The following is a 14,507-nucleotide window of genomic DNA, read 5'->3' as shown; positions in this document are numbered from 1 at the left end:
CCTCCACTATGGCGTTAGTAGGTCCCATATTGGATTGATCTGAACCGTCCACTTGATGGGACTGTAAAAATCTATTATAAGCAAATGTTCAACCACATACAATGCACATTATTTAGGGCTACGATGGTGTGTTTAGCATTATTTCTGGGACTTCATTGATTTAAATCCAGGGTTATTGAATGAATGGTTTGGATCAACTGATGGTGAGACCCACTTTGCGATGGTGAGACCCACTATGCTGTGGGAATTGCTGTGCATGGTCTGGTTGGATAGTACTTCAGGTCACCCATTAACCATCAACACCTCATAAATTAATGTTCCTTATCATGGGATTAATTATTATTCATGCATTGACAGAGGAGGACCCCTTTCTGTTGCTGTCTTCCAACCTGTCTCTACACTTCTGGTGGCCATCATATTTGCTAGCTTATTTGCTAGCTTTTCAGCCTTGACATTAATATAATGAAAGACATCAAGGACAATATAATATGTTCCCTGCATTGTTCTAAAAGACATTAATATAATCTGTTCTCTGCATCGTTCCTTGCATTGTTCTCAAAGACATCAAGGATAATATTCGCTAGCTTATCAGCCTTGACATCCCCTAATAAAAAGCTGAATAATAAGACTTCAAACAAAAAACTTTATCACAGTATCGACATCCATAGACAGTGACAGACAAGATAGATCATAAGCCTGGAACCAAAAACATTCATACATGTAGAAAATTGCATAAGAGACAAAGGAAAATCAAATACGACAAACGTACATGGTAGGAATGACTAGCTAATTAAATTTATGGGTGCAAATATCAACTTGGATACAACAATAACAACAATACGAAATAGAGGAGGATAAGGCCAAGTCCCATAAAAGAAGTACATTCCAAAAAAAGTTGAAAAAAAACATATAAAGTCCACTAAGGAAAGAAGTACATTTCATGCTTTAACATGAATAAGGTACAAGAAAAACATAATCCCTGTTGCTCCTAAGACTTTAAGCAAGCTGTTTTCATTCTTTAGGAAGGCGATCTCATTCTTGAGGAAGGCGATCTCACTCTTGAAGAAGGTTATCTCATTCTTCATGAAGGCGATCTCATTTTCCGGTGCTTTTATGCGTTCTTCGTTTATCCCCTTCACGCCACGATCTGCACATCCGTTGTGGGACCTTACCTCCCTGCATGTCTCCGCCTCGTCATCCCAACGAAAAGATTTGCAATTGCGGGCCTGCATGTTATTTAAACATTACATTCCCACAAGTGTTCCAACAACTTTTTCAAAAAAAAAATAAAATAGATAACAAGTATGCGAATTGCAAATTTACTCATAGCACATGTCCAAAACGGCCGGCCTTTGTTATTGTTTACGTTGGTCCGAGTGATTCTTAGAACCTGTGGCTGTTTACAATCACATAAGTTCGAGTCCAATCAATGGCATGATGTACCACTTGCGTTGCCTGAGGATGCCATTACGTTTCAATACCTAAGTCAATCCAAATAGGGCATTAACTTATGTCATTTTTTTTTCTTTCAATCCAAACAGGGAATTACAACCAAACCATAATAAGAAGAAGAAAACCAATTTTCTTCACACAGATGGTGAGTTTCAATCAAGAAACAAACAACGATTAAAGAATAGATACTTAGCAACTTAAGAGTATGCAGATAGTTCTAAAAAAATACAAAATAAACTAACTTGGAAGATCTGACCTAAATCAGATTACAATCACTTAAATAGGTTAGATGTTCAATAAACCGCTACTTTTTTAACATTAAAAAAACCCTATTCTCCCTCGGAAATAAGAAACAACAATAGGGGGTTTTTATGAAGGTTGAATGTAAAAATATGAAAATAATACAAGAAAGGTAGAGAAACCCTAAACAGAAACCTTCGATTGGATAGTATTTACAGGAAAAAAAACAAAAAATAATCTAACCTATTTTCCCTCAGAAATCAGAAACAACAATAGGGCTTTTTATGATGGTTGAATGTAAAAAAAAAAATAAAAAAAAATAGAAGAAGGGTAGAGAAACCCTAAACAGAAACCTTCGATTTGATAGGATTGACAGAAAAAAAATAAACAGAAAATAATCTAACCTATTTTCCCTAAGAAATCAGAAACAGAAAATATTCTAACATAAACCCTTGGTTGGAGAGGTTTCAGAGAAAAATAAAACAAAAAATAAACTAGCCTGGTGTTTCGTCCTTTTTGGAGACACATTAAGGGTGAAAAACCCATTAAGGGATTGTTTCAAAAAAGGGTTCTGAAACTACTAATAAATCAGAAACAATCTATAGATTTTCTGAATGTTGAATGTAAAAAAAAGAAAATACTATAAACCCTAAAGATAAACCCTCGGTTGGAGAGGTTTCAGAGGAAAAAAATAAAATAAATAAACTAACCTGTGCCGAGGTGAATCGGAGGGGAAGATACGCACGGAGGCAAGGTGAAGGATGGCGCCTGGTCGAAGATGAGAGAGCCTAAGCAAGCGCGCCTCTTTTTTTTCTCGTCGAAGAAGATAGGGCGAAACAGGAACAACAAAAAACCCTAACTTCTTATCTCGTATATGTTGTACGTGCGCTTAAGCGCACCAAAAACTCGTGCACTGAAGGTTTTTAAGTAGCATCCCATTGGTCGTTTGAAGTGGGCCCTTTTACGTTACACTTTTACAACGTATACGAGATAAGAAGTTAGGGTTTTTTATTGTTCATGTTTCGCCCTATCCTCTTCGACGAAAAAAAAAAAGAGGCGCGCTTGCTTAAGCTCTCTCATCTTCGACCAGGCGCAATCCTTCCCCTTGCCCCCGTGCGTATCTTCCCCTCCGATCCACCTCGGCCCAGGTTAGTTTTTTTCTTTGTTTTTTTTCTCTGAAACCTCTCCAAACGAGGGTTTATCTTTAGGGTTTATAGTATTTCCCTTCTTTTACATTCAACATTCAGAAAATCTATAGATTGTTTCTGATTTATTAGTAGTTTCAGAACCCTTTTTTGAAAAAATCCCTTAATGGGTTTTTCAGAACCCTTTTTTCAGAATCTCTTAATGGGTTTTTCACCCTTAATGTGTCTCCAAAAAGGACGAAACACCAGGTTAGTTTATTTTTTGTCTTATTTTTCTCTGAAACCTCTCCAACCGAGGGTTTATGTTAGATTATTTTCTGTTTATTTTCTATTTCTGATTTCTTAGGGAAAACAGGTTGGATTATTTTCTGTTTATTTTTTTCTGTCAATCCTATCAAATCGAAGGTTTCTGTGTAGGGTTTCTCTACCCTTCTTGTATTATTTTCTTTTTTTACATTCAACCTTCATAAAAACCCCCTATTATTATTTCTGATTTCTGAGGGAAAATAGGTTAGATTATTTTCTGTTTTTTTCCTGTCAATACTATCCAATTGAAGGTTTCTGTTTAGGGTTTCTCTACCTTTCTTGTATTATTATTATTTTTTTTTCCATTCAACCTTCATAAAAACCCCCTATTGTTGTTTCTGATGTCTAAGGGATAATAGGGTTTTTTTATTGTTAAAAAAGCAGGGGTTTACTGAACATCTAACCTTTTTAAGTGATTGTAATCTGATTTAGGTCAGATCTTCCAGGTTAGTTTATTTTGTATTTTTTTAGAACTATCTACATACTCTTAAGTTGCTAAGTATCTGTTCTTTAATCATTGTTTGTTTCTTGATTGAAACTCACCATTAGTTGCTCGATTAAAACTCACCATCTGTGTGAAGAAAATTGGTTTTCTTCTTCTTATTATGGTCAGGTTGTAATGCCGTATTTGGATTGAAAGAAAAAAAATCACATAAGTTAATGCCCTGTTTGGATTGACTTAGGTATTGAAACGTCATGGCATCCTCCGGCAACGCAAGTGGTACGTCATGCCATGGATTGGACTCGAACTTACGGGATTGTAAACAGCCACTGGTTCGAAGAATCACTCCGACCAACGTAAACAATAACCAAGGCCGGCCATTTTGGACATGTGTTGTGAGTAAACTTGCAATTCACATACTTGTTATCTTCTTTTTTTTTTTGAAAAAGTTGTTGGAACACTAGTGGAAATGTAATGTTTAAATAACATGGAGGCCCGGAATTGCAAATCTTTTCGTTGGGAAGACGAGGCGGAGACATGCAGGGAGGTAAGGTCCAACAACGGATGTGCAGATCGTGGCGAGAAGGGGATAAACGAAGAACGCATAAAAGCACTGGAAAATGAGATCGCCTTCATGAAGAATGAGATCACCTTCCTCAAGAGTGAGGTCGCCCTCCTCAAGAATGAGATCGCCTTCCTAAAGAATGAAAACAGCTTGCTTAAAGTCTTAGGAGCAACAGGGAGTATGTTTCTCAAGTACCTTATACTTTTCACCCCCTCTCTATCACACACAAATTTCCTTGAGGTCACATCATTTGTTTTTTTAGAACTATTTGTACTGGATTTTCGTATTCCAAAACCACTAGCTAGTGCATAAGAATTGTAGAATTCATAGGCACACATCCAACCATCAAACACTTGGTTCAGAAACGGTTTATTCACACTACTATTCTCACAAGCAGCCTTATTGGGCGTACTACCACCCTCATCTTCGTCATTCATATCAGTGTCTGGCCATTTTATATTATCTTCATTTAGATTAACCCCATCATCAACCACAATAAGACCATGGGCGTCAACTTCTTCAATACTTAACCCGGAGGCTTGCGAGAAAGCATCATTAACAAAACCAGACTGTACACGGTCATTATCCTCGATACGTAACCCACACGGTTGTGAAGAGGTTGGTTCCATTTTCCTAGTAATTGAAAGAAGAGAAATATAAAAATGTACCCACATTATAAATAACCATAAGAAAATGGTTTGTATGGAGCTGGTCTAAACTAGCGGAGTCAAGAAGATCTCGACTCATAACTGACTGGTGAGTGTATTAGGACCGCGTTTGTAGCCACACGAGGTGAGCTACCTTATTTTACAAATAGGACAGGGCCCCCAACTCTAGGCTCCACATGTGTGTGCAACACATGTCCGTCCCTATATGCAAACAAAGGACAAATGTAATATATAGAGGGGGTAAGGCTGAGGTCCGCCTGGCCGGGTGCTTAGTTACTTGTATATTTGTGAGTTCCCTCCAATATACAAACTATGTCCGTTTTACACACGAAGTGTCCAAGTGTTGAGTGTACTACTGGTGCGGTGATGCTCTAGAAGGCGGGAATAGCCCTCACGGCTCCTGCTCATAGTACCCCTTATAGGTCAGCTTATATCATATCCACAACAAACCGTAGCAAAAAGTAACTACAAAACAGGATAATATATGCATGGATGAGAGTGGTGTGTGACCCCTTGTTTTATTTACGCACCTATTTGGTGCCCCTGGTAAAAATGATAGAGTCCCCATTTGAAATGAATTTTACCCAAATTCCTATGTCCCCACCGGTCCTAAAAAGTAACCACAAAACAGGATAATATATGCGTGGATGAGAGTGGTCTGTGAGCCCTTGTTTTATTTATGCACCTATTTGGTGCCCCTGGTAAAAATGATAGTGTTCCCATTTGAAATGATTTTTACCCAAATTCCGATGTCCCTATCGGTCCTTAGATCCCCATCTGTCCTAACCATAACACTCCAGTAATAACTATGCAAGAAAGCTATTTAAGAAAAAACGGCGCATGTAAATCATAAAATACAAACTTGAGTCACAAGAATAAGATGTTCACCACGGGTGTAAGCTTCGGCATTGGGAAACCTCCTATTTTTCAAACACAGAAAAGCCCTATTATCTTTGCAAAAGCAATGTTAACCTGACATGCTTGGAAACAGTGGCTAACTAGTAATACAATGATTTTAATCCGTTCTTATTTCATTCATTTCAAAAATGATTTCGGTCTATTGGTGCTTTTTTCATTTTTTTTAAGAAAGTCCTTCGTTGGTCGATTGAAAAATAAAATAAATAAAATTCAAAGTTGTTTAAAGGAATGGTTATTTTCATATGAAATTGGAGTGAAGAAGTTGAGAAGAGAGAATTTCCCATCTACAACCATCTCTGATTTGGGTTTCATGGGTTCTATCTATGATGTTGGGATAAGTTTAGCATCACCAATAACATAGGAACCCAATATTGAAATAAAGGACCAATTAACCTATAAAAATAGTGAGTACCTTGGGTAAACTATAGGCTATATGCATATCTTTACACAAGAACAAAAGTATCAGATTCACTAAATAAATCACAGAAAATATTGTACGCAGATTTGGATTAAAAGAACACTAGATGAAAAAAATGGAGATAAAACTCCATTTTTAAGTTCAAAATAGGACTTCAAAGAGCAGCCTTTTTAAAGCATACACATTCACAAGTCTCTAAAAAAAAAAAAAAAAAAAAAAAAAAAAAAAAAAGAAGTTCTAAAAAAACTCCTGAAGCATTATCAACTTTAATCTTCTATTGGCTAAAGACAAATACATGACGGGAAGTACAAGAAAAATTAAAAAAAAATCAAATTTCACCATTGTCTCCTTCCTCAATTTTTTCATGGATATTTCAGCTAAAAATTAAAAAAAAAAACATGTGTAAAACGAGAAACCCTATATGAAAACATCATCATCTCCTTCCGCTACCATAAAAACCCCAAACAAAAAAAAAATAAAAAACCAAGAAAACCCCACAAAAAAACCCCATCTGATTTCACCATCATCTCCTTCCTCAATTTTTTCATGGATATTTCATAAAAAAATCAGATTTTCTCCTTCTCCGTTGTATGGACGGAATGAAAACAAAAAAAAGGGTTTGAAGGGAAAAATAAAATAAAATGGTACTAACCTGGGATGAGGGACGCCGTCGGCGAAGGATGGAAGCCGTCAGAGGGAAGCTTACAAACCACCAAACCCGAGAGAAGCGTTTTGGGTTTTTTACGAAGAGAGAAGAAGAGGCGCAAACCCTAGAATTTCGAAACAGTATGCGTGTTGGGTTTTTATCACGTACGAGATAACGTATTTCATTAGATGTTGGGCCCACTTCAAACGACCAATGGGGAGCTACTTAAAAACCTTCAGCGCACGATTTTTTGGTGCGCTTAAAGCGCATCAACACTTCTCTCTCTCTCTCTCTCTCTCTTTATATATATATATATATATATATATATATATCCCGCAAGTCTATGAAACAAAAAATCAATAATGAATGAGGGAGCTATTGAGAATGATGGTGGGGTGGGGCAGTTACAAGAAAAATTTAAAAATAAGTCTACGGTCTACCTGTAATTCGCTTTGGATATGTTAAAAGTTCAAGGGTTTGACGGTTTGGATTTCAAATTTCAAGGTTTGAAGGTTCAATGTTTTGAATGATAGGATTTGCCGGCAAATGATTGGCCCTATTCCTTTTATTTCCTGAAAAAATGGGAATAAATAGGTTTTTTTTCCAATGACTATAAAAGAGAGTAGAGACGGGGAGAGAGATGACGTAGGTACCTCCAGTTCAGAAAAAAGAAGGAACTTGGCCTCCCAAAGAATCTTTTTTAGAGGCCATCGGATCCCATTGACATCATGCGTGGAGCCTTGGTACCAAAGAGGTCTCCACCAGCTTTAAAATAGATCCTTCAACGAATGAGGAAAAAGTAAAAACCCCAGAAACACAAAAGCAACGCATCACCAACCTCCAAACTATTTATGTGAGCGGTCGGTGAAGAAAAAGATTCCCTTGTTCTTCATGCTTTCTATGAAGCATTAAATTTTTAAAATTGATTAATATATATTGCTGGACCCTCGGATCCTACTTTTTGGGTCTACCCAGTCTGAAACGCTGTATCTGTGATAGATTTATGACAATCATTCCCTTTACCTGTGCAACATAGCTAATGATCCTAGTAAGGAACGATGCCAGGGAAGTGGCCTGAAATACGAGATTGTTCCTCAGGTCAGGTGTCTTACTAGGATGCCCGTGACTCTCACTTTTCCCTCATTTCATCTATGCCCCTGTTCCCCCATCCACTATATGGTTACTTATTACTTATTAGGTTCAGCTCCTGCCATATTTTATAGTAGGAAATATTTAACACATGAAAATTCTGGTGAAACTGGTAGTGAGAGTTTATGAAACGTGGATTCCTATGTGGATGATTTAAAAATATTTCTAATATTACTAACTTTACAGTTCACTCGGGCATTGTGCTTTGGTTTTAATGCGCTTTCAGAACTTTCAATGTAGATGAGAAAAGAGCTAAATAATTTCATGAACCAAAATTTCTTGATTTTAATATTCTACACAAGTAGTTTTGTGTAGAGCCTTATGTTGTGTTGTAGCTCCAACTTTCCTGCTTCTAGTGGGTTTTGTGATTTTTTTGCTGGGCACGCTACCCATGTTTTCCGTACTTCTAGGTGGAAGGAACATTGTTGCGAGCTGCGGATGAATTGCAGGCCCTTCAAGAGGAACGGAAGGTGCCATCTAAAGCATTGAATACTTTGTTTTTGAATGCCCATTTTATTGTGTCAATATCTTCTGACTTGTCTTTTGGGCTTTGCAGAAAGTGGACCCTGTGACAGCCGAGGCTTTAGATCAGTTTCTGACTAAATTGAAATCCTTTGCAACTGGAGATGTATCCTTCACCTTCATTCTTGATGATCCAGCTGGCAACAGCTTCATTGAAAATCCGTAAGATTTCAGTTTAGGGCAAGACTTGTCAGTTAATTGTCCGAACTACTAGTTTCTTGTTATTCGCTATATAGTTCATTCATGGTTTGAAAGACTGCATAAACTGATGTTTCCTGGTGCTTGTTTTATTGCTTTGTCCTTAATGGTAGTAAATTTTTTTTTCTGTATGCTGTATTGGTAGTCTTTTTATTGGCTTACAATTCACTGATTACTCTTTATCCATTGTACAATGACTCCAAACAACTTTGTTCAACCGATTTTGAACAGTTCTCACTATGTTAAGTTGGAAAATCATTGTTAAATATCCTTCATAAAACTACGGTTGTTAAGTGGTCAGACTGCTCTAGCAAGTCGAAATTTCTCGTGTATTAAATAATGTTTATGCTTCTTGGGAGCTGGTGAAAGTTTGCGTCCCTTTATTTTGATCTCTCCCATGTCCAGGCAAACATTGGAGAAAGATAAGACATGCTTTTTCTTGGGGTTCAGCGTGGTCGACAATGGCATGTGACAAAGTTTCGGACTGTGTGATTGCTCCATTGCAGATATTTCATTCTGTTTTCCCTTTTGTAGAGAGACAGGCCAGATGTTTGCAGCCTGCCAAAATACTATAGTTCTCTTTTATTTTTCTTTAGACTAAACAGGTGACTAGGAAGGCATGAAGAATACCTAACAGCTTTTCTGTCATTGTTATTTAAATCCAGGCACCAAATGCAGTGTAAGCTACTTGAGTAGAACAATTCCATTATCCAGCCAAAGGGACGCCAACTTACTTGTCCATTCCTATTGTCGGGTTTTTTTTTCTTCATCAGGTTCATGTTGTGAAGCTGAAATTTCTATTGGTGCATTTATTCATTTTGAACAATGCCAGAAGGTTATAAGGGACTTTTTCTGTGTATTTCATGAAGATTTAGGAACTGTCCATTTATATTTGGTAGGTAATTGTAACTGATAGACAGTCGGATATTATTTTATTCATTTATTGATATTTTGTGTTGGCCCTTTATTTTATCTTAGAATTGCAAGCATCTCTTCCCACTTGGTCCTGTTCATATGGTAGAGTGGGTAATCATTCACAATTATATAATTTAATTGCCCGCTGTTCTGTCCAGAATTTACTTTCACTGATGCAAATTTGTGCTTTATGGCCTGTTGGGCCATCAAACAATCTGTTGAATAGTGTTTGGGGGCTCATTTTGGTAAAACTGAACGAGAAATTTAGGAATGTGTTTGAATACATTATTGTGTGTAGGGGTATTTTAGTCGTATACCTTTATATTGTAAACACACACACACACACACACACACACACACATATTTGGATTATTGTGGAAGAGAGGATTGAATTCTGTTATTCTCTCACTACTCCCATTTTCTCTTCTCATTATCTTTTCTTCTCTCTTCTTCCTCCTCCCCCTTCCATTCTTCTTCCTCTACTCTTCTCCTACTCTTCTCCATTTCTTATTCCCTTCTCCCCCTTCTCCTATTTCTCTTCCCTGGCCATCATCAGTTTGGTATTAGAGCGAAGGATTCAAGCACTCCGAAGAGATCGATGGGTAACTTTCATTCAATCCGAGGGAAAACACCCAACACCCAAAACTCAAATTCTCCAATTTCTGCACTCCCACCTTGAAACCCTAAACCAAAAAAAAGAAAAGAAAAAGAAAAACAAAACCCAACCTCTATCTCTTAAACCCTTTCCCTTAATTGCCTTCAACCTCATCCGATTACCCCTCCAAAAGTCCGTGCTAACTGATTTACCTATAGCCAAAACCCAACGCCTTGCTGCCCAGAAATTCAATGGAACCAGTTTTTGGTTCTTGTTTCCCCTTCTTGAAGCCACAAGCCCATTTTTTAGCTACTTTCTGATTGTTTTGGTTGCCAAAACAACCTTCCATTGGCTGTCCCGAAGCCGCCTTTTCCTCAGCCGAAACCTGCAAGATAAACTGTCCTCACAGCCGCCTTTGTTCGGCTCTGGACACCGCAGCACAATGGTGGTGATGTTCTAATGCTAGGCGATTGGATCTGGCGGTGTTCTAATGCTAGGTGACAGGATTGGTATGTTATTTTGGAGAAAATGAGAGATCTGGTTTGGTGGTTGTTTGTTGGAGAAGACCAAAAAGGTCTGGTATGTTATTTTCAACTTTCGATTGAAGTTCGTGGTTGATTGATACCATGGAACAATCCATATCTGCTGGTTTGACACCTGTGTTTGAAAATTTTGATTGAATTTTGCCTTGTGAGAACCACTATATGTTGTTTTATGTGTGGCTGCAAGAAATACAATAGCTAGAAGTGCTTCACAGGTGTTTGTTTATGGGACTGATTGTGGTAGTGTTCTTTGTTAAGCCATAATGGAGACAAAGTTTGGAATGTACTTTCTTCTGATTTTCTCAATGTTCAGGTCACTTCTATTGAACGTAATGGTAGTACCTACGTCCAATGTGCCAAGTCTAATGGGCCAAGTCTGTTGAGGTTTTTCTTATGGTCAATGGAAAATTGAAATATCCTAGAGAAGGCAAGCCAAAATCTGATGCCTCTAATTTTACAGAGTGGATGCAGGTGGATGCTCAAATTCAAACTTGGCTATGGATAGCCTGGAGAAAAAGATTAGGAGCAGCTTGTTTTTCTTGACACAGTCGAGCACATTTGGGATCATGTTCGAAAGATGTGTTTCAAGTCTGACTATGAGATGATAAGTCTTTGTGAAGAATTAAACACTTATAAGCCTATTTCTTATTTAGAGGTGATGCATTGCCATAGTGATAATTTTAATGTCGCTTGATTTCTCTCTGGTTTGAAGTCTGACTATGAGCTTGTTCGGGCTCAAATTCTTAGCAGTCTGGAACTTCCATCTTTACCTGATGTGTTTCCAAACCTCAGCAAGATGTGATGCTTGAGTTTGCTTTATCTTCTGTGAGTAATCGACTTGCTTTGGCTGTTACCAGAGGGGCTGGAGGGGCTGGTCGTGGTGGCTAGAGTGGTGATAGAGGGGTGAAAGTGGTATTGTTGAGTCAGGGAGAGGTTGTGGGCAAGTTTGTGGAACCCAGATTTTTTCTTATTGTGGATGTGATGGTCATACCATGGATTTTTATTGGGATCTTTGTTTTGAAAATTGGAATTGAATCATAAATCGTAGAGGGGTCGAATCGTATCGGATCGTAAATCCTAAGATTCATTTAGTTCATAGTTTTAAAACTCTACCGCGTCATCGTGGACTCGCCCGAGTTGACTCTCTTTTACCTTGGCCGCATTCCGCGCTTTGCCGCCGTAATCTGTGTTTTGCCGGAGTCAATAAAAACTCCTTTTAACTCTCCCGAATTATGACCGCGTCGACTGAGTACTCAGCCGCGTCAACCGAGTACTCGACCGCGTCGTGCTGAGTCGACTAGAATTTTCTTTGGTTGCGTTTTGATCCGCATTCACCTTTTCAAACATTGATTTAGATTTATATACATATATATCAAAAAATAATAAAAATTATGAGTAAATTACAGAATAATGAAATATTCAATTATTCATTTTTCATGCAAATCCATTTATTTAAATAGAAACTAAAATTATTAGTTATTTAATATCATAATACAAATTGTTTGCTAACAAACTTATCACATGCTAATGATCTATTTCTCATTTAAACCCATGCATATTGGATAATAATCTTAAAAATAATAAAAGACTCAAGATCACATCAAATCTCAAAAGTCTCAAACATCGACAAATAACAATTATAAAAAAATTGAGTCATCGATGCTATTCTCTTTATAGTTGTTAATGTCCTCAAGCACTTGCATTGTGTTTGACTAGTTTGATTTATTTGAAGTCCTCTATCTTCTATCTCACAAGTGAGTTTACGATGACTTTTTCTAATGCCAAAGGAAATGGAGTCTTTTGAAAGAAAGTCGTATTTTTCTTCTATGCAAAACTTAAATAGGATAAATCACATGAATCATACGATTTACCGATTTACCATTGAATCGTAAGATTCAATGGAAAATCGCAAGATTCATGCAAATTAAGATTCAATCATGGGATTCAAGTCTAAGTTTAGATGGTAAATCATAAGATTTTCAAAACAATGACTAGAATCTCAATAGGATTTGAATTGTAATTCATAAGATTGTCAAAACAATGACTGGAATCTCAATAGAAACTTGGAGGGGTTTGCCAATCATGTAGTTTATACAGACAATGGGGTGAGATGATGCCTATTTCTAAGGAGGAATATTCTTGTCTTGTTGCCAAGTCTTCATCTCAGCCATTTGCTTCGACTGCTGCTCTTGCTGAGACAGCCAACAGGTGCCTCAAATACTTGCGTTTTCTCCGCTTCTCCTATCCTTGGGTCATTGATTCTGAAGCATATGGTCATATGGGTTCAAGGTGCATTTTCTTGTTTTCATACTTATACTTGAAGTATGACTCTTGCAGATGGTACTTCCTCTCACGACATTATAGTCTTCTCTTTCTCCACTTAAATGGCATTGTCCTATCGACCACCCATCTTTACGTAGTTTGAAGTTTTTAGTCCCATCTTTGAGTCATTTGTTTCTTTAGAGTGTGAAGTTTGTCAGCCTGGGAAACATCAGCATGTGTCTTTTTCATCTAGAGTGAATAATCATGTTTCTAGTCCTTTTCATTTGGTTCATTCATATTACTGTTTCAAAACTCTTCGTGTCAATCGTTGACTCGCCTCAGTCAACTCCCGTTTACCTTGGTCGAGTTCTTGTCTGAGACTGTATTTTGTGCTACCAAGTTAATCGAACTCATTTGACTCTTTCGAGTTATGGCCGCTTCAACCAAGTACTCAACCTCGTCAATTGAGTACTTAGTCGCGCCTCACCGAGTTGACTAGGGTTTGCTTTGGTGATTCAGATGTATGAGGTCCTATTCGTGTAACGAATACACTATCAAATACGCCCCCCCCCCCCAGTGGCTCTGTTGAGCGAGTGAAGGCACAACTGGTTGCAAAGGGGTGTATGGAAACATATGATATTGATTATGTTGAAACCTTTTAGCTTGGGGCTAAGATTGTGTTTGTGCATGTAGTTTTGTCTATTTCTACTAATCTTCATCGGCCCCTGCATCAATTAGATATGAAAATGCCTTGCATGATGATTTGCAAGAAGCGGTTTATATGGAGCAACAATCTGGGTTTATTTCTCAGGGGGAGTCTTGGAGTGTGTGGCAGTTGAAGAAGGCAATTTATGGTCGCAAGCCATCTCCACTTGCCTGGTTTGGAAACTTCAGTGACACAATAAGGCGTTGGGTTTCTTCAGCACATGTTCTGCACCAGAGATTTGGGGGATATGCAGTTTCTTGGGATTGAGGTTGACCTTTTGAGACTCCAATGGATCCAAATACTAAGCTTACAATTGATCAGGGAGTTTTTTTTATGATCAAATGAGACATTTTCGTTCAGCGAATTAATTGAATAATCTGACAATTACCAGGTCAGGGATTTCATTCCCTATAAGTATGGTCGGTCAGTTTATGGAGTCTCCTAGAGTTCCTCACTAGGAGATCATGGTCGTGTTTTGCAGTATCTTAAAGGAGCCAACATGGTCTTCTTTATAAGTATAATGGGCACTTACAGGTTACAGAGTTACTGATGCTGACTGAGCCAGCCACCTTATGATCGAAGGTTGCCGATCAGTTTATGGAGTCTCCTAGAATTCCTCACTAGGAGATTGTGGTTGCGTTTTGCAGTATCTTAAAGGAGCCGACGTGGTGTTCTTTATTAGTATAATGGGCACTTATAGATTACTGAGTTACTGATGCTGACTGGGCTGAGCCACCTTATGATGACATGGAAAATAAGAAGCGAAGTGTTGTTGCTGGGTCTAGTGCTGAAGCTGGCTATCAAGCTATCTCTCACAC

The 14,507-nt window shown here is 37.9% G+C and overlaps 1 protein-coding gene across 1 annotated transcript in view; it reads left to right on the top strand.

The window, feature by feature from the left end:
• Positions 1 to 14,507, top strand: part of LOC143860068 (uncharacterized) — an 87,121-nt gene that overhangs the window by 42,853 nt on the left and 29,761 nt on the right. The window contains exons 8-9 of the mRNA XM_077370579.1: positions 8,360 to 8,419; positions 8,506 to 8,633. Of these exons, the coding sequence (XP_077226694.1) occupies positions 8,360 to 8,419; positions 8,506 to 8,633 (188 nt within the window). The remainder of the gene's footprint in view (positions 1 to 8,359; positions 8,420 to 8,505; positions 8,634 to 14,507) is intronic.

This window comes from Tasmannia lanceolata, unplaced genomic scaffold (assembly GCF_043159265.1).
Source record: "Tasmannia lanceolata isolate RefF3 unplaced genomic scaffold, GAP_Taslan_0.1 ptg000037l, whole genome shotgun sequence".
In the NCBI taxonomy this organism is placed as follows: domain Eukaryota; kingdom Viridiplantae; phylum Streptophyta; class Magnoliopsida; order Canellales; family Winteraceae; genus Tasmannia; species Tasmannia lanceolata.
Note: the sequence above shows the minus strand (reverse complement) of the source record. Positions and strands in the feature narration are given on the sequence as shown.